Source organism: Microtus ochrogaster, chromosome 2 (assembly GCF_000317375.1).
Source record: "Microtus ochrogaster isolate Prairie Vole_2 chromosome 2, MicOch1.0, whole genome shotgun sequence".
In the NCBI taxonomy this organism is placed as follows: Eukaryota; Metazoa; Chordata; class Mammalia; order Rodentia; family Cricetidae; genus Microtus; species Microtus ochrogaster.
In genome coordinates this window covers 32809726-32830347 of record NC_022010.1, presented here as the reverse complement: position 1 = coordinate 32830347, position 20622 = coordinate 32809726, and the positions used below count along the sequence as shown (strand labels likewise).

The 20622-nt window shown below is 45.4% G+C and overlaps 1 protein-coding gene and 1 pseudogene across 1 annotated transcript; both read right to left on the bottom strand.

Annotated features, from left to right (window-relative positions):
• Positions 1–220: 220 nt before the first annotated feature.
• Positions 221–9417, bottom strand: Adipoq (adiponectin, C1Q and collagen domain containing). Its single transcript, XM_005344756.1, has 3 exons — positions 9311–9417; positions 2310–2528; positions 221–932 (listed from the first exon to the last, which is right to left on the bottom strand). The coding sequence occupies exons 2-3, from the start codon at positions 2518–2520 to the stop codon at positions 412–414; spliced, it is 732 nt and encodes a 243-aa protein (XP_005344813.1). The 5' UTR covers positions 2521–2528; positions 9311–9417; the 3' UTR covers positions 221–411.
• Positions 9418–16961: 7544 nt separating this feature from the next.
• On the bottom strand, positions 16962–18272 carry LOC101996560 (annotated as a pseudogene).
• Between the last annotated feature and the right edge of the window lie 2350 nt (positions 18273–20622).

Below are 20622 nucleotides of genomic sequence, written 5' to 3'. Positions count from 1 at the left end.
TAAGACTTTAGACATTCATAAACTCAGCCTAAAGACCCCAACTGTAAAAAGAGGAGATACTGTATTTCATATATATACAGTATACACAGGATTTGTGTGAACATCAAGAGAGACAGTGAACACAAAATAGCATTAGTGAGAGTATTGTGAAACTTCCCCCTAAATGTTATTTTTATTCTATTATTGCTACTATGTAAGACTTGCAGAGACCAGGGAATGCTTCTTTTTCTGGACTAAGAACACAGAAATGATTTTTTTTTAATAAAGCCATTTCATGAATGAATGAGTACACATGCGGATAATATTCAGAACCCTCAAACTCAACAATAAAATCAATCTTTCAAACTATGCTGGAAGCCTGCTGACTGTTCCTTGATTCTTGGGGGTACTTAGGCCATTGGGAGCTCTGAGTTAGTTGGTATCATGGTACAGGAGGAAGCCAGTGAAGGTACAGTCATTGACATTATCTGCATAGAGCCCGTTATGCTCCCCATCCCCGTACACCTGGAGCCAGACTTGGTCGCCCACCTCCAGGTGGAGGAGCACAGAGCCAGAAGCCTGGTCCACGTTCTTTTCCTGGTACTGGTCGTAGGTGAAGAGAACAGCCTTGTCCTTTTTGAAGAGGCCCACCTTCACGTCCTTCAGGTACACTGTGATGTGGTAGGAGAAGTAGTAGAGCCCGGGGATGTTGCAGTAGAATTTCCCAGTGCTGCCGTCGTAGTGGTTCTGTTGGTTGTAGAAGATCTTAGTAAAGCGGATGGGAACATTGGGCACCGTGACTCCAGTCTCCAGCCCCACGCTGAATGCTGAGCGATACACGTAAGCGCCTTCTCCGGGCTCGCCTTTCCTGCCGGGGATTCCGGGAAAGCCTCGGGGCCCTTCAGCTCCAGTCCCCCCAACATCTCCTGTCTCACCCTTAGGACCAAGAAGACCTAGAAAGGGAGAAGAACTCTGTGACTGCTGGGAACAGAGATGCCCAGACGGTTTCCAGGGCCTCCACCCACCATCCATGTGACAGGACAAGGAAAGATGTCATCTCCACTTCACACACCCTGGGTGGGTTCCCACAAGTTCATCTCCAACCATGGTTTTTAAAGTTATGAATGAATTAAAAGACAGGTGAGCAAACTGATTAATATAGAGAACTTCCTCGCTAGATAGTTCATCCTGCCTCATTGTTCTTTGCTTGGTTGGGCCTGGTAGAGGCTTTGAGTTAGTAGTAGTCACTTGGGGTCAGAAGATGTTCTGATCATGATGTATCCAACTACTCATTGGTCCATTCATTCCTTCATCTCATACCTTTCCATACCGACCACCCCGCCAGAAATTCATCTCCTGTAAGTATCCATCACAGTTCACTTGCCCAACCTGTCCGTTGTGCACTGGCTAACCAACCATGTGCTGCCTTCTATCCCCTCCGTCCAAATGTCCTCCCTCCTCTAATCTCTGGAGTCGTCCTTCGAGGGATGGCTCAAGTCCAGTCTCCTCAGTAGAGCCTGATCATGAATCTGCATCCTCTCTGGTGCTCTTCTTCTGCATTCCATACCTTCAGTCTTTGCACACATTCTGATTGGCGTGTTGGAAGACACTTTGTCCTCATAACCGCTACCCGGAGTCTTGTACATTAGACTTGTCTTCCTGACTAAACCAAGCATTCTCTAAAAGCTGCCAGGTACTACAGAAGTGTTCAGAACGGACAGATGGCTGACAGTAGATAGAGCAAGAATTAGGGGGTAAGAAGAAGAAGAATCCATTGGGAATGTGGACATGGGTAGGCAGGGGGGAGAGGCAGATGGAGGGAAGTTGTGGATACCTCAGTAGATACCGCCTCATCTCACTCAAAGAGGACAACTCAAGCTCCGGGATGCTTATGAACCAGATAAGAAAGGTTTTGCTTCTTGCCTGTGTCTGGGCCTTAGTAACTGGTATCACATATCCTGCTGATGTGGGATGTCCTTCTGTATATGTGTTGCTTTTATTAGTTAATGAATAAAGCTGCTTTGACCTATAGCAGGGCAGAATATAGCTAGACTGAAAAAGACACAGAAAGAGAGAAGGTTGAGTCAAAGAGACGCCATGTAGCCACCAAAGGAGACAAACCATGAGCCTTGTGGTGAAATATAAAATAATAGAAATTGGCTAATTTAAGATGTAAGAGTTACTTTATAAGAATCCTGAGCTAATAGGCATAGCAGTGTTGTAATTAATACAGTTTCTCTGTGATTATTTCAGGTCTGGACAGCCAGGAACAAACGAACAGTCTCTACCTACACTCTGCAAAGCCCCAGTCTGCCCAGGATTCTTCATACCTGCATCTCCTTTCTCGCCCTTCTCACCAGGAGTACCATCTCTGCCATCACGGCCTGGTGTTCCATTGTGGCCAGGATGTCCTGGGATGCCTGCCATCCAACCTTCACAAGTCCCCTTGGGAGGAGGGAGCGGGACTCCTGGTTCTTCAGCTGTGGTAACCTCAGCATGACAGTGCAGAACTAAGAGCAGCAGGACAGTTTGGAGCAGCATCCTGAGCCCTAGAATCAACAAGTGTATAGCCATGGGAAGGACAGACGCACACAGTACTACAGCTCATCAGCCTGCATCATTCCAGCCCTGAGTGGAGTCTATTCCAAAGATCTGCACCTTTAATACTTACCTCCCCAGAAGGCCTTCAGTGGCTACCCCAGTCTTCACCTCTCCCAGAAGTTCTTCAATGGCTACCCCTGTCCTCACCTGTCCTGGAAGGCCTTCAGTGGCTACCTCTGTCCCTGCTCCCCCAGAAGGCCTTCACTTAGAGTCCTTCTCTGAAATTTGCACTGCATAGCATAGTCGCCTGCACATAAACCCGGTTAGCTGCCAGATTGTACATTCACAGGCAGCAGGAATGATCTGCTTCTAGTCTCCTCATCCTGAACACAGGCCCAGGCACGGGGAGCTTTCTGAGATCCTGTCCTGGGTTTTTCTGGTTGTTCCATTCAACTCTAGACAGCTTCTCACTCCCTGGCTCTTCTTTTCCCCCTCATTTTCACATACACATGTACACTTGTGAGCACTTGTGTGTACAAACACAAATACCCGCACACACACTCACGCTCACACACACTCATTGGAGACCACAGAAAGAAAGTAACTAACTCCAAAGGATATGTTTATTCTTAAAGAATAGCAACAATCATTCTTCACCTGAAACACTGTTTCGGTTTTGTCATTTCTTGTGTTTATAATCATCATCTAAAATATCTGCATTGCCAGTCTAGTAGGAGCTACATAGTGAGATTCTGTCTCAACAGTTATACCAAAAGATGTTGTTCAGTGAGCAGAATAAATGGTTTCCATTCTCCAGTCACTAATAAATTGTATAATTTATTAAACGGCTATCTCTTAATCCCCTCACTAAGTATCTCTGTGAGTGTTCTCTGTTGGTTACTTACTAGCATCACAATGTGTTTCTTCTCCATTTTTGTTTATTTGAACTTTTTTGGTTTTGTTGTGGAGGATACTGTCTCGAGAAAGTGTTTCATGTAACCCAGCCTAGCTCCAAACCTACTGTAGTAGGAGAGGGCCAGAGACAACTGCCTGAATCAAGTGCCTCTCCCAGAGAGCGCCAGCGGGCCCCGAGACTGCCTCGCGGCGTCTCTGTGGGCCTTTGTCGCCATCTACTGAATCTGGAGGGCTCAGAAGCATAGTCTCAACAATGGCTACAGGGAAATGAAAATGAAGCACTTTAGGTCTGACTAGTCCCGAGAGCAAAAGAGGCAAGTTAGAGAAAACCAGAGGAAAGTCCCCAGATGTCCCTCTTGTATTTAGAGAGAATGCTTGTCCTGAAACTTTTTTTATTACCGTCAGTCAGCTAGCTAGGCAGGTTGGTCAGTAGGGTGTGTGTGTGTGTGTGTGTGTGTGTGTGTGTGTGTGTGTGTTCCTGCGCGCGTGCCTGTGGGTATGTACCCACGGAAGTCAGAGAGCACCTTGCGCGGGTCAGCTCCCTCCTTCCCCCAATTGGGTCCTGGGGAATGAACTGGAGTCATTAGGTTAGGCACCTTTACCCACTGAGCGATCTCACTAGCCCTTGCTTTGAAGCTTTACAGATGTCGTCTATCTTGCTTCGTCTCTGCCCTTACTTCTTACAGCCTCAGCAACCACACTCCTGAGAAGTTTAACTCTGCTCTTCCCCCCAGATGCAAAGAAGTAAGAGTCTATGACGTGCCAATCTTTCCAGCGGGAAACAAGAAAGAATCCAGAATTCGTGTGGCCTAATGCCGGCAGTTAAGGAGAACCCTCTGGATAAAGGGTAGCCCAGGACTTACCTAAATGTTGGGAAGGGAGGCAAAGACAGACCCCTAGAGTTTTCTGGTTCTCCCTTTCTGCTGAAGAAATCAGCATCCTTTCTCACCTAAAAGAACACATTCTTCCCCAAGGCCTCTGTGTACCCAGCACTTTACTCACAGGTGCAGCTGTTCCGGGATCCCCGGGAGTGGCAAGGGGCAGAGGTGCCAAACGGCACATATCCTCGGCTGTTTCTTTTTTTAAGATTTTTTTTTAATTTGAATATGCCTGGGGGTGTACATCTGTGTCCGGGCGCACTTGGAGGGCTGAAGGCTTGGATCGCCTGGAGCTGGAGTTACCGACAGCTGTGAACCAGCTCCTTTGCAAGATGTCTCTGCCCGCGTTAACTGCTGGACTCTCTCTCCAGTCCCTAAACATTTGCTAAGGACAGCTCCTAATTGAAGAAGGCTTCATTTCCACCTGATTCTGGGTAGAAAGTCAGCTCTGGATAACCACTGAAGGACACAGAATGCATCTTTTTTTTTTAATTTGAAATTATTTCGGTTCTTTACATAAACAAAGCAATTGTTACACTTTGATTTTGAAAGATTTCTATTTCTATGGGGGGGAAACACTATTGCCTGGAACTGAGTACTGTACATCATCTATGGTTAGAGTATGATACTGAAAAAAAATGTTTTGGATAGGTCATGAGTTTGGGGTAGGTCATGAAGCTAGACGGCAAGGATCGTGTATAATGTTTTACATTTGGAAAGTCTCGGTCCTGTCATCTCATTTAACCATCACGACCATTTGGGAGACAATACGGGGTCTTCGGAAAACCATGCACTCAGGTACAGACAACCAGCAAATAACCAGTTCTCACCCTTTACGTGTTTGTTGGAAGACTAAATGACAACTGACAGACCATGCATCCCCGAGCGTCTGGAATAAGCTGGTGAGCAATGGCTGTCAGATATGTCTGCACTGATTTAGGGGTGAGGAGAGGGGGCTTCTGAGTGCTTGGGTGATGTCCAAGATGCTAGAGCTAAACACAAAAGAGCTGGAAGTCAAGCCCTGACCTAGTAACAGACTCTCCGACACAGTCAAGAGAGTACTAAAGTCAAGTACCCTGCCTTTTAGCATCACTCCCCCATGGTGGTGGGGGTGAGAGACAGAAGATTGCAAATCAAATAAGCTGGCTTCTCAGCTAGCCCCCTCCTTGTTCTGCCCACGTCTCCGTCCCTGGCTTTATGCTCTTTGGCTAGACATATGATCATGAGACCCAGCTGGCACAAAGTAGGGAGTGTTTTATAACCTTATGATCTGCTATACTCATAAATGAGACAATGGAAGCAGACCAGTGTTTATGGATGACCTGCTCTGGAAGGTTGGCATTTTATTTCACCCACACAGCACCAGGGGGGGAGGGCTCCATGTGAAACATCTGGGAGCCAGAAAGGTTCAGTCATTTCTGCCTAATCATAAGAAGCAAACAAAGTAGAACCAGATCACCATACTGGCCTTCCCTATAGTTGCCTCGCCGGCAAACTCCATGGGAATTATGCAAAAGGATGGTTTCCATGTTCCAGCGACCCTAAAGGACCACACTATAGTGGAACAGATGTGAAATCCCACTTTGACCCACTAGCATTTCAGTAACAACGGAAGAATCTTGTGAAACGCAACATTGGGCTTTCCTGTGGGACTAACAGAGATGGCTACATTGAGAGAAGAGGTCACTAAATATGATTTCAATGCCAGCCAACAAAGGCCACGAGAAATGCCAGAGCCAAGAGGGACCCCAAGAGTCCTCCCACCGTTGGTTTTAGAAACTGAAAGGCTGGGGGTGCACCTCGTACGTCCTCTTGGGATGGCTCCATGCTAGAAGGTTGGACATGTTGGTTATTTTCACCTTCATGAAAGAAGAAAGGAACATAACTGCACAAAATGGGGGAAGTCGAGAAAGTAGGAAGATGAGCCTTGAGAGATTTCCGACTTAGAAACCATCATGGCTTGCAGCAGCGCCTCTAAAATGACCCACAGGTCTTGGGCCCAGTGTCCTAACCTGCTCAGTTGCTCAAGTGGACTCCTGTGAGATGAGGAGCTCAAGTACACTTTGATACTGGTGACAAGTCTGTGAGGTAGAATTTACATAAGGTACTTCCTTTTGTTTTATGAAACAGGGATCTCCTATGTTGCCCTGGTTGTCCTGAAACTCTCAATGGAGACCAAACTGGCCTTGAACTCATAGAAATCCCCCTGCCTCTGCCTCCTTAATGTTGGATTTAAAGGTGTGCTCCACCACAACCACTACAAAGTACTTTCAGACTTTATCTCATTTAACCCTCCTATACCAGGACTTACTTCTTACTGTGCTAAACAGGAGAACCTGAGACTTGAAAGAGCGAAGATGTTACCTTAAGACCATGCAGTCTTAGCCGGGTGGTGGTGGCACATGGCTTTAATCCCAGCACTCAGGAGACAAGGGCAGGAGGATCTCTGAGTTTGAGGCCAACCTGGCCTACAGAGTGAGTTCCAGGACACCAGGGCTACACGGAGAAACCCTGTCTCAAAAAACAAAAACAACAAAAAGAAAAAGATCATGCAGTCTTTGGGTTGAATGACATGAAATAGCCATTCTTAAAGATCAATAGTGGTAACCGAGGCTTGAGATCAATGGTAAACCCTCATTTAGCCTCTGTGAAACCCTAAATTCCATCCTCAGTACCACAAAAGAATAAATAAAAACATAAGATGGGTTAATATTGTCAGTTTCACAATAGTACAACTCAATCATAAATGACAGGGCCAGGAGTTGTCTAGTTCACCTCTGTTTAGTTCCTAAGACAATTATCTGGAAGCTTTCACTCGGCCTTAGAAGAGCTGTGTACATTCTCATGTCCTTACATACGCGCACACATTCAAACACACATGCATACAGACACACACACATACACACACTCACACACACAAACAAGCACGTTCTCAAGAAACTGGAAAAGCAGAGCATCCCTCCATGAAGTCTTTAGGATGAGCTCCTGATTGAAGCTCTTGCTTCCCAAATGTATCGGTCCGGGCGGTGGTGGCACACGCCTTTAATCCCAGCACTCGGGAGGCAGAGGCAGGCGGATCTCTGTGAGTTCGAGACCAGCCTGGTCTACAGAGCTAGTTCCAGGACAGGCTCCAAAGCCACAGAGAAACCCTGTCTCGAAAAACAAAACAAACAAACAAACAAAAAAAAAAACCAAATGTATCGGTCCCCTAACTTCAGCAGAGCACGTGGAGCTGCTGGTCTTCTGGGTGGACAAGCAAGGGGAACATTTGTCTCTGAAACCTTTTTTAAAAAGACAAAAATGAGGGCAAAGAGAAACGGCTCAGTATAAGCACTCCTGGGCAAGGATGACAGCCTGTGTCCAATCCCTGGAGACCACATGAAAAGCAAGATGCAGTGGCCTGCCTCTGTAACCACAGCACTCTTACGGCTGAAGGGGAGTGAAGACAGGAGAATCATCCCAAAGTTCATGGACCATGCAGCCTGGAGAACACAGAGTGGGAGAATCAGCAAGAGAGAACTGCCTCAAACAAGGTCGGAGCAGAGAACTGACTCCCAAATGTTGTCCCCTGACCATCACATGCCTGGCGCAGAATGAGTGTACCGGTACACAGCCCACACACACACACACACACACACGCATACACACACAAATACACAAATAAGATTCTGAGATCTTAGGAGATGAAGTTGATAGAGTACTTTCTGTGTAACCATGACAACCTAAGTTTCCATCCCCAGAACCCATGTCAAAGCCTGTCAGAGACAGGAGCCTCCCTGGAGCTCCATGACCAATGAGTCTGGCCTTCTTCATCGAGCTCCAGGTTCAGTAGGAGACCTTGTCTCTCCTGTCAAAAATTAAAGTGGAAGTTAAGAAAGACGCCTCTGGCTTCCATGTGCAATTGCACACATGTTCGTGTGCACAAGACAAGAAGCAAGCCGTGTCTCTCAGGATTCCTCAGGACGTGGGGACGGAGGCACCGAGGATCTCTTGTCAAGTTTTGGGAACCAAAGTGCTCCAAGAACCAAGCTACACACCACCTCTTCCACTAGCCCTCTTGCTCACAGAATCCATCTGACCAAATTATCTGCCCTCATTTTTAACGGAGTCACAAGGAGTGAGATGGTTGTGCCCTTGTCTTAAAAAAAATTCTCCAGATAAGGGGACTTACAGCTCATGACACACAAAAGAGGCTCCCTGAACTTCCCAACCCTCCCCACTTCACGCGTCTACCACCAGGGTTCCGATGCCATGTTCACTGGGACAAGAATTGGGTTTGGCAAAGACCAAGCAGGCCCAAAGTTTCTGTCAGGAAACATCTTTCAAAAATATGGCTTTCTGTCCAGATTGCCACTATATTCCAGACCTCTTAGTGTCACCCAGTCCCCTCAAGCATCCCCAATGGCTCATGCTGACAGGTGTTCCCAGCTCTTCAGACAACAGCAAGACCACACCCGTTTCTTCCCCTCAGTCCTGACTGTTCTATGGCATCTACTCTGCTCATATCTGCTGAGTAGAGCTAAGCAGTAGAAATGGATTCGAAACTCGTCCGACTTCAGAACTCAACGTGGCTTCCCCAAGCTGTCTCTCTGCCTGCTTCTTTATCATCTTAACTCATAAAGCAGCAAGGCGAGATATCCCTTTTTCCATCGGAATTGCATCTCTGGATGAAGCCTCCCACTTCACTAACTCCAAGTTTTGTTTTGTTTTTTCTCAGTGAGCACCTTGCTATCAAATGTACTGAGCAAAGTTCAGCATAGCCTCAAGCATTTGGACCAAAAGAGATAATTCTCTTAGAACTCTGAACAATAGATGAAGAGCCCAGTGCCTATCTGGCCCAGTTGGGGCTTCCTTGGTCTGAGTTTCCTCTACATCCATCCTTACACTCCTGTGGAGAGCAAAATCTAAACACAGCCCAGCCAGAATTGGCATTTATATGCACGCAACCAGGAATTTAGTAGAATTATTCTTAATAATTTAGTAAGAATTATTCTTACCTTCTGGTGTAGTCAGATCTATTGGCTACCGTACAGACGAAAATGAGGAGAAAATGGCCTGGTCTTATGAGTGAGACGGGTACTCATGGGGACAGGCAGTCCCCATTTCACTATTGGCCAGCCCAGTGAGGGACAGCAGCCAGTGAGCAGCGCCCCTTGCCCCTGGCAGCTGCCTTGAGTCTCCACGCCAGGGAACCCGGTTTAATCCCGCTTGGGTTTGGGAAGCCAAGTAGAGCTTCAGTCAAACTCTCATGTGCCCAGGCTCTGGCCGTGCTCTTCCAGAGCAGATGGGGCAAGGGTAAAGACAGCAATAAAAACAAGATGTCTCCAGATGTAACGAGAAACATCCTCAAGTAAAACGAATTGTTCTGGGATCAGGAGACCTCCCTCTCCCATAAGTTTGCCTTGGTAAGTCGACGACACTAACTCTTGCATCGTACTCCTGCTTATTGCGTGGAACTAAATGTGTGGTTCAATATTTCAGCAAGAATGGTGAGGGGCCGCCCTAGGAGAAAAAGCAGAAGGGATCCTCCCCTCTCTGACCGGAAAGACCATGTGTACCAGTGATTCTCAACCTTCCTAATGCTGCAGCCCTTCAGTGCAGTTCCCCGTGTTGTGGTGACCCCAACCATAACATTATTTTCATTGATGTTTCATGGCTGTAATTTTGCTATTGTTATGAATCATAATGTAAATATCTGATGCTTCCAATGGTCTTAAGCAATCCCTGTGAAAGCGTCCTTCGACCCCCAAAGGGACTGTGATCTACAGGTTGAGAAATGCTGATGTGCATGACCTCTGAGAACTAAGGTACGGGGAAGTTCCTGCTGCGGTGTGGGGCAAGTTCAAGGCCTTTGGCAGTTCCGAATTCCAAAATCCACGGTCCTTACATAATTCAAGCCCAGTATCACAGAAAACTTGCATTGACATCAGAGCGCTGTCTTTTAAGATTTCCTGGTTCCAAATGTCAAGATAAAGTTTTGAAAACTAGTTTTCTGTGTATAGATTAGCCTTGTTTTCCCAGTCTCCTCCGTATACACCTCCTCCATCTATTGGGAATACCAGGTCTGGGTTCTAGGAACCCGCTAAGCTGTTCTAGAAGGCTTGAGGTTGGAAAACCAATGCGAACCCATGTCTTGTATTTGAAAGCCCAGAGTTGGTGCTCAGGAGCACAGATTTGAAGAACTGAATCATGCTTCCAGACGGAGCTCTGGATGCAGGGAGTAGCTTCAGTAAGTCCTTCAGAAATAGAATGCTCCAGGCACAGGCTGGGCAAGTGTCTGCTGCTGCCAACTACAAGCTTGCCTGGCCACACAGAGCCTAAAAGTCTTGCTTTTCCTGGTGAATGGGACAACATTGTCAAGCCCACCGAGAAAGGCAAGTCCAAGTATGCCCTTACACTGTGTCTTCCTATTAATACACAGATGCTTAAGAGTAAGAGAACATACCCAGGGTGTGAAGCTGGATCTCTCTAACTGCAAAGGGCATATGCTTACTAATGCCTCATGGCCTTCGCCTCTCCTCATTTATACACTTTATGGTAGTTTTGGTCACCTGTCCCCGCCTTCCATATTGGCACCCTGCTGATTTCAGCAGATTCTAACGATTGCACAAGACGGCGTGACTTTCACCCCAAAACTACACCAGTACTTTGCTGGGTCTGGGAGTCAGCCAGCTGCATTGTGAAAGCCTGTCATTGTATGAAGCCTCAGGAGAATCCACCTCCCACCACAGAGGGCATGATGTGGAAACAAATGCTCGCTAAGAGACTAGAAGGGAAAAACATTAAACCACACATGTCTTGAGCCTTAGTTTTTCTGAGGATAGCTGTGTTACTGGCCAGAACGAAATAGCCACAGAATTTTGGTCATTTCCTTTGGGAGCTCTGTCCACAGTTCAAGCCTTTGTCTCCGCGTGAAGTGAGACACTAAAGTAAAAAGCCAGATGCCCGAGTTTCCGTAAGTGTGGCTAAATTTGGATGTATATTATTGCTTAATCATGACTTTTAAAAATTTCTCACTGAAATAACATAAAATTGTATTTTGAGACATAATACTGCGGAAGAGTGGGTCTCTCCTGCAGCACCCCGAATCCCTAGATATTCAAGAAAGAAATATGTCTTTGTCTTAGAAGAATAACTCAGTGGTAAAGTGGTACGCTGCTGACTCCTGATCTCTATCCTTGGTACCAGGAAAGAAAATAAAGCAAAATACCAGCCTATGTGCTATACAAAGACAGATTCGTGGTCACTTCTCATCCAAAGCAGGTCTGATGGGCACTGAGGTGCCTGTGGCATCAGGGCCAGAGCCAACATTGCCTTTACTGACAGACTGCTGCTGCCTCGGGCCTGCATAGCTTGGACGGGCAACCTTAGACTCATGTGTTGAAACTCCATGTCCTCTTTTGCATTTTGCTTTTTAAGTTTTCATACAAGGGTATAGTCCACTTGGAGCACATTCTTCCTTTTCTCGCCCCCCCCCCTTCCCACTGTGCTCTTTGTCCCCTAGACACTCTCACTTGTGTTTTCATTGTACAGAGACATAGAGGATCTTATGTAAGTCTATAAAACGCGGGACCGCAGATGAGGGAACGCATCTTCTCAGACTGGCTCCATTCCCGGGCTACAGCTGTCTTCAGCTGCACACGTTTCCCCACGCATGACAGAACCTGATCCTTCTTTACAGCTAAAGGAAAAATTCCCCTGAGCGCATGCCACCATTTTCTTTAAGTAGTTTCTATGTTGGACACCTAAATTGGTTCGCTAGACTGGAGCTGCCGTAAGCGTGAGCACGCAGCCTCTGCGAGGGGCCGGCCTGGGTTAACAGCGAGCAGCGGCGGAGCCAGGCTTTGTGTGGTAGACCCAGTTTTCTTTTTGTGAGAATCCCCAAGACTGATTTTCGTAGGGGCTGGACTAGTTTTCATTCCTACCAGCAGTGTGTAAACTTTCCTATCTTGTCTATAGTCCTTGACAGAATTCATCCTTATCCGTTTTCCTACCAAAGCCATTCTGGCTTGGGTAAGATGGAATCACAAGGTTTTGATTTGCATTTCTGATTTGGGAAGAGCGCCTCAGCTGAGGAAATGCTCCCACCAGATGGCACTGTAGTCAAGCCTGTGCGGCATTTTTTTTTCTTGGTGATTGCGATGGGAAGGCTTAGCCCAAGTGGGCGGAGTTATCTCTAGACAAGTGCTCAAGGACGGTGTAAGAGCAGCAGGCTGACCTCTGAGTGGTGATGGTGCACACCTTTAATTCCAGCAATCGTTATCCCATCATTTTTTTCTTTGTTATAGCAGACTAGTAATACATGGCACATGACTTTGTACAAAAGAAATAATTTTGCATTCCAAGAGTTAGATAAATAATAGGAATTTTTAAGGTGAAAGGGTTCTGGTGAACTCAGTGGTTGAGCTCTTGCCTACTATATGCAAGGCTTGAGCTAGACCCTTACCTGGGGAGAGGATTAAAAAAACCAGAAAACTGCAGAGAAGGAGGGAAGGAAGGAAGGAAGGAAGGAAGGAAGGAAGGAAGAGAAAGAGAGAGGGAGGGAGGGAGGGAAAAGGAGGGTAGAAAATTTCTCTGAGCCTGGATAGTTTTTTGTTTGGTTGTTGTTTTGTGTGGTGTGATGTGTGGGTGTCAGTGTGGAAAGGTGTGTCTTTTCCTTAGAAAAATATAGGAGAATCACTGACCTCTTGAGTTTTCAGGCTAGTCCTGAAAAGTTCTAGAAATGTTAATTTGATTGGTTTTTCTCTAAACAACACATAAAACACAGCACTTACATTCAGAGCACCAAACTGACAGAATTGGGGGCCTTACTCATGTTCTCCACTTCCTATTGGGAACAAGGAGGCAAATTTAAAAAGCCGTAGCAGGTCTGAATCGTAACAAGCCCACAGTACAACTGACGCCCTGATGGAAGTACCATTCAGGCCTTTAATCCAGCACATAGACAGCAACACCTGCCAAAACAAGAGCAAAACCTAATCCATCAAATCCGTAGTTCTGAAAAAGTTCCTACATGTACTAACCTTGCTTGTTGGCTTCTCCAGTTCTGCTTCTGTTAACTGTTCTTGCTAACCGAGGTGTGTCAATCCAGGACATGATTGTTGTGCTAAAAGCTCACACCGATAAAGGCTAAGAACTGAACTCGGTTCATGAACACCCAGTGTAGCTACTGGTCAGCTAATAGACTTCCTATTGTCTTGAACCCAAGTCTGAGCAGTCTTCTCTGGTGGCTAGCCCACCACAGAACAATTCTTTCAAAGGTTTTAAGAGACTTTCATCTCACTTTCCTGTCTTACTTTTCATTTAAACAAACAGAAAAACATGGCAAATATTTTACTCAGAGGGTCATCTTTTCATCTTACTTCCAAACTGCTTTAATAACGTTACCACAGCAACAGCCCAGCAGACAGCTGTTTTCTATATGGCTACCATGCTCAAGACCCTGGAGAAGACACAATGTCCTATGGACCAGCGTGGGTGTGTCCCGGAGCACTTGATGAAATACCTGGGAACATCATTCAATGACTGGTGCAGGAAGGCTCCTCTGGTCACACACCTGTGCCATGTGACCATCAGAGATGCTCCTCTTGGTTGGTCCAGGAGCTATGCCCTCTGCAAGCATCATCAAACACAGACACTTTCATGGATCCAGGAAAAGGCTCAGGTTTGGAATATTCTGAACGGTGTAGTAAGAAACGATTTATTCAGTGATCGAACCAAGTGATCCACAGAGCATTTCCTGAAGCAAGTATTCAAAGTTCTGAAGGTTTTCTCTATTAACCCATAATATGCCAGCTGAAGCTGTGACATATTCACATAAAAATGGCTATATCATAACCAACAGGATAAGCACATGGTCATCTTATCTTGTTTAGGCTGTTGCAACAAAACACTATAAACTGAGTAGCTTGCAAAACACCAAATTGCATTATGGTCCTGAGGACTAGGCAGTCAGTCAAAGGTCATGGATCTAGCAAGGGACTGCTTTCTAGATTGTAAGTGACAACTTCCTGCTGCATTCGCACATAATGGAAGGTGCAAAGGAGTCTCTTGGCCATCTGCGTGGGCACCGTCGCCATCCTAATGCCCACCATACCTGTCACTGCTTCAGCCTATGGATGTTGGAGGACTGCTGACATTCAGGGCATAACTGAAGCCAAAGCACGCTGCAAAAATCTTAATGTACTCAGTGGGCAATCTCCTCCTCCTCCTCTCTCTCTCTCTCCTTCCCTCCCTCTCTCTCTATCCCTCTCTCTCTCTCCTTCTCTATCCCCCTCTCTCCTCTCTTTCTCCTCTCCCCCCCAAACACACGCACACAGAGGCATACACACAATTAAGACAGATAGTATGAGTATATGTTATTAAAAGTGTGAAAATATGCCCTCATCAATTGTGTGGACTACACTCTTCTGACTTGACAGACTTGTCCGTGTTAACACACCAAAGCACTCTGCCTGTTTTCCTAAGCTGTTGAATTCTCAGGCTGGGTTGGATCCGGTTAGATTGGGATTGATGGAGGTGACATGGAAATAAAGGAAGGGCAGCACCTCTGGAAATAGAACTGTTTTTTTTAATCAAAGCTGAAATGCCACAGTCTCTCTGTTGAGGCAGAGGCTATGAGCGCATAAAGGGCGGTGTCCACCAGGAAGGAAAAGGGGGCTCTTTTAAGTCTTCTACCCTTCTGATCAGATGAATTCTTTTCGAGGATGGCACACCCCCACACCCCAGGCCTTCAAAATTTCCTTAATGGAGCTCGAGGAGCTCATGTGTGGTTCAGGTCAGCATTCCACACACCCCACAGGTCCTCATAGCAACTCGAGCCGCCCCTCCCCCTCTGTAGGCCTGTCAGTTGGTATTTACCTCCCAGGAGACTGCTCTCAGCCTTCCTCTGTCTACATTCTACGGATGTGTGAGAAACAGGGATGAAAAGATGAAGAGGGCAAGTGGACCTGCAGGTAGGAGAAGGAAAGAGCTGGAAGGAATTAACCGTGTGGCGAGCAAGGGGGTACTTGTCAGGTCTTTTACTGGCAGGCTGCACTTTTCAGTTAGAAAGGACCAATTACTTTATTACTTACCTTGAAAGATAATCTTATAAGGAATCTTAAGGAAACCACAAACCTAAACTTTTATATCTGAAAGAGAATCAATAAGTCCTACTTTAAATCTTTAGGGTAAATATACCTTCATTAATAGTTTTTTTTTAAAAAAATATTGAGCTCTACATTTTTCTCTGCTCCCCCTCTCTACCTCTCCCCTCCCTCCTTCAATCCTCCCCCAAGGTCCCCATGCTCCCAATTTACTCAGGAGATCTTGTCTTTTTCTACTTCCTATGTAGATTAGATCCATATAAGTCTCTCTTAGTGTCCTCATTGTTGTCTAACTTCTCTGGGACTGTGGTTTGTAGGCTGGTTTTCTTTGCTTCATGTTTAAAAAAATCACCTATGAGTGAATACATGTGATAATTGTCTTTCTGTGTCTGAGTTACCTCACTCAAAATAATGTTTTCTAGCTCCATCTATTTTCCTGCAAAATTCAAGCTGTCGTTATTTTTTTTCTGCTGTGTAGTACTCCATTGTGTAAATGTACCACATTTTCCTTATCCATTCTTCAGCCGAGGGGCATTTGGGTTGTTTCCAGGTTCTGGCTATGACTAACAATGCTGCTATGAACATAGTTGAGCACATGTCCTTGTGGCACTATTGAGCATCCTTTGGATATATATCCCAAAGTGCTATTATAGTCTTGAGGAAGGTTGTTTCCTAATTTTCTGAGAAATAGCCACACTGACATCAAAAGGGGCTGTAACAGTTTGCATTCCCAGCAGCAATGTAGGAGTGTTCCCTTTTCCCCACAACCTCTCCAGCATAAGTTGTCATCAGTGTTTTTGATCTTGGCCATTCTTAAATGTGTAAGAATGGAATTTCAGAGTTGTTTTGATTTGCATTTCTCTGATGACTGACTAAGGATGTTGAACATTTTCTGAAGTGTCTTTTAGCCATTTTAGATTCTTCTGTTGAGAGTTCTCTGTTTAGGTATGTACTCCATTTTTTTTATTGGATTTTATGTGTTCTTTTAGTGACCAATTTCTTGAGTTCTTTGTATATTTTGGAGATCAGACCTCTGTCTGATATGGGGTTAGTGAAGATATTTTCCCATTTTGTGGGCTGTCGTTTTGTCTTGTTGACCATGTCCTTTGCTTTACAGAAGGTTTTCAGTTTCAGGAGATCCCATTTATTAATTGTTTCTCGCAGCATCTGTGCTACTGGGATCATATTTAGCATTTCACCCACAGCTCCACACCATATCCCACCTACTGAAGAATCCACGGCTTTATTCGATGTCTGCCAGCTCTTTCTATATCATCAGCACATCATACTTCAACTGGGCAGGATCTAGGTTTGTTTAAGTCTATGAGAAAACTAAAGTTCAAAGCAAATTCGATCTTGCTTAAGGGCACATTATAAAGTAACAATTCTTGATATTACACGCCTCATCCAATCCATTTGAGAGCATGGGAAAGCACATCGTTATGTGTGTCACTGTCCCAAGAGACAAAACAAATCTGAAACAGCTAAGGCATCTTTTAAAATGCACCAAGCTCGTGGGAAAAGTCTCACACCAAACTTTAATTTCCTGTACATACTCCTGTCAAATGAAACTGTTTCCTGTACACCACTTCTTTAACCAACTGGTCTTCTTCTTCTTTTCTTTTAACCTAGATGGTCTCTGAGACCTAGAGAAGGATAGAGACGGCTTGTGAGTCCTCTCAAGAGACAGAGAGCTTTCTCTTCTCCTGTCTCTAGAAACTGACCTGCTTGGGCTTCCAGAGACGCTTCTCCATGGAGAATTGCACCGAGCTGGCAGACTCCTCCTAGGTAGTCATCTCAAGGGGGACAACCCAAGAGGGAGGCAGGTCACGATTTTGACATCTCTTTTCAATCACTGGACAGTTCCACATAGTGTTCTTCCATCTAGCTTGCAGACAGCATCAGCAGCATCTCGGGGATCCTCAAACTCAAGGAAAGCAAAGCCAGGAAGGTTTCGTGCAATCCACACACTCCGGAGTGGTCCATAAAAGCCAAAAGCCCATTCCAACACAGTCTTGTTCCCGTTGTTTTTAAGATTAGCTACATAAACTATGTTGGGGACCCTTCCCCAACTACCTCAGTTATGGATGACCCTGGGTAGTGCCACAGAAATCAGGACACAGGGGATACAGAGTAGGAGATACAACTGCATACTTTATTGCAAAGTCAGTGCTCTTTTATAATACTCAAATCACAATCCAAGCTAAGTTCTCATAATATTTGGAAATGTTACAGAAACTAACAACTTTGTTACAAATTATTTCAAGAGCTTTGTGCCTTCTTTAATCTAAACAAGGAGCCTATTGTTATGGGAATAACTTTTGCCATTATATAATATGTAGAAACACTTCCTCAGGAGGAGACAAACCACAACCTAATCGTAGCCTTTGAACTACAGTGCACATCTGTGCACTCAAGGACTGACTATTGGCAGAGCACTCTACCAATAGAGAAGGTTTGCCTTCTCCTTACCTGACCTGCCAAGCCTGTCAGCAAGAATGCTACCTCAAGTCAGCCCTGCACAGAGTTTCTATGCAGTTCAAAACTAGCCCTCCACAAAACCTTACAGTCAATTGAAGAGGAATCATGATGCATTTCGAGATCCTGGGTTCAAAGAGCCAAAGCTCAAATCCTAAGGTCCCAACAGGCCCACCAGCTCCTCCCCCTCCCCACCATCTCGGCTTCCACAGATGCTCTCTCTTCCCAGGTGTCCACAAAATGGTGGAAATCTATTTGACAGGAAAGGAATCTGACTCTGGAGAATGCAGCCGCCAACCAGTGAAGTTCACCATGCAGGCATGTGCACGACAGAGACCTTACCAAAAAGGTGAAAACAACTCTGTTTGGACAGTTGGAAGATCGCAAAGCGCATGCGACAGTGTCTGACACATCACAGAAGCTGGGGGAGGTGAGCAGCTGCCGATATAGTAAGAGCCTGAGTCATCCCCCAGGCATCACTAGACACTAAGTATGCTGCTTCTCCTGCCGTTCGAAGGAGACTTGGCTACCACTGTCTTCATCCTCGGAAGCACAGACATTCTCACTGACACTAAGGGAACGCTCTTAGAAATCAAAACATGAGCCACATGCAAACACCAACATTTTAAGGGTTTGTAATTTTTTAAGTGGAATAGTTTTCTTTATGGTTTTGCTCTGTGTATTGGGGAAGACATGACCCTCGAGAGCTTCAGACTGTTTCTAGTCTTGGTGCTAATGTAACTGTGAAGAATGTCGAGGGAAGAGGTTTACTAGAGTGTTCCCTCTCTCTCCGTTTCTCACAACTATGGATACAATCTGACCAATCTGCCTTACACTCCTGCTACCATGACTCCCCTGCCATGAGACCTTCACAATTGAAGGAAGGGGGAAGACCAGGTAGAAGAAGACACCTTAGGAGGGTGCAGGTGATGAGAACTGGAATCGCTTCCTCTTCAGTCTTTATCTTTGTAGCTCCTAAGTACAAACATCTTGGAAAATTTGGCTTGGGAGCCTAGGGTTTAGGATATTGAATTGTTCTTCTCTATATATTTCAGCTAGTCAGCTCATCAGTAGTCTTGGTAAAGGTTTAAACTACATGTATTAGGGTTCTCTAGAGTCATAGTACTTACAGAATGAACATATATATATATATAAAACTTTATTGGACTGAGTTACAGCCCAACAATGGCTAGCTGTGAATGATGGAATGTCCACCAGGTGGGGTGTCCCAACTGGTCTTCTGTATATGCTGGAACCCCAAAGACATAGGCTCCAACACCAGTGAAGGAATGGACGTGCTAAGACGAGGAAAAGCAGGCAAGTAATGAACAATCCCTTCCTGGTGTGAGAAGACCTTCTGTCTATCTGTTGCCTCTATTGGTTAATGAATAAAGCTGTTTTGGCCAGTGGCTTAGCAAAATAGGGCAAGGAGGGAGTTCCAAACAGATAGAAGAGAAGAGAGTAGGTGGAGTCAATGAGAAACCATGTAGCCACCACCTCCACAGGAGACAGATGCCCCCACCCGAGCCTGCTGGACCTTTGTGGGGAGGCTATAACCTTGTGGTGATGCACATATTAATGGAGATGGGTTATTTTAGGATATAATAGCTAGCTAGAAATATGCTTAAGCTATTGGCCAAACAGTATTGTGAATAATACAGTTTCTGTGTGATTATTTCGGGCCTGAGCGGCCAGGAACGAATGAGCAGCCTCCATCAACACCTTTCTTCTTCCACTGTCCTTATATAGGTTTCCAGAAGGAGGTGTGGTCCAGCTTAAAGGTGCACCTTCCAGCTTCAAGATCTAGATCAAAAGCCTGTGCCTCCCAGACTTAAGGTCCAGATCAAAGGCATGCTGTCTTCCTGCCTCACTATCCTGATCACAATCACGGCCTCCATTTCTGGGTTGGAATTTATTCCAGATATAGTCAAGGTGACAACCAAGAATAGCCATCATGCTATGCTAATCAGAAAACACTTGGTAAATGACAATGACAGCAAATTCATAATAAAATAATTTTTGCTTTGGTCTGGTTTTTCTTTTTTCTTTTTTTTTCTTGCCCACTAGATGACAGAATGAAGCCACAATAGTCTCCCAAGTTTTAACATGTCAAACTATGTTTTTGTTTGGTTCCTTTTATCTAGGGGGAAAGAAAAGTAAAGGTCGTACATACAAATACAGACAGTTTTCTAGTATATAAATGAGACGTATTGACTGGAATACTGGAGCTGCCTTAAAGACCCTTCTCATGGTAGCATGCACCTATAACCACAGCTTTTAGGAGTCTGAGGAAGAAGGATGAATATCACAACACTAGCCTGGTCTAAGCAGCTTCAAATGCATAGACAGACCATGTCTAAAAAGACCCCACCACCTTCCCAGTCCTTGTCTGTCTGCAGCTTCAGTACAGGCTTTAGCTTTTGTTGGCAAATTGATGGAGCTATCATACGACCCCACTCAGGTGAAACTCCCTTTGAGTACAGTGCTATGCTCACAGCTCCGGCTGTGATCTACACGGAGATCACATACTTTCGCCTTCGTGTTCTAAGGCAATTACAAATTTAGAACTCAGGGCTTAGGATATAGAACGGTGATGAGCAGGTACTTAGTATGTATGAGGCCCTGATTAAGTCTCCCACACACAAAGAAGGAGGGAGAAGAGGAGGACAGAGAGGAGAAGGGGAAGAGGACTAGTTTAAAGCACAGTGCAGTAAAATAGCTTACCCATGCCGGGCGGTGGTGGC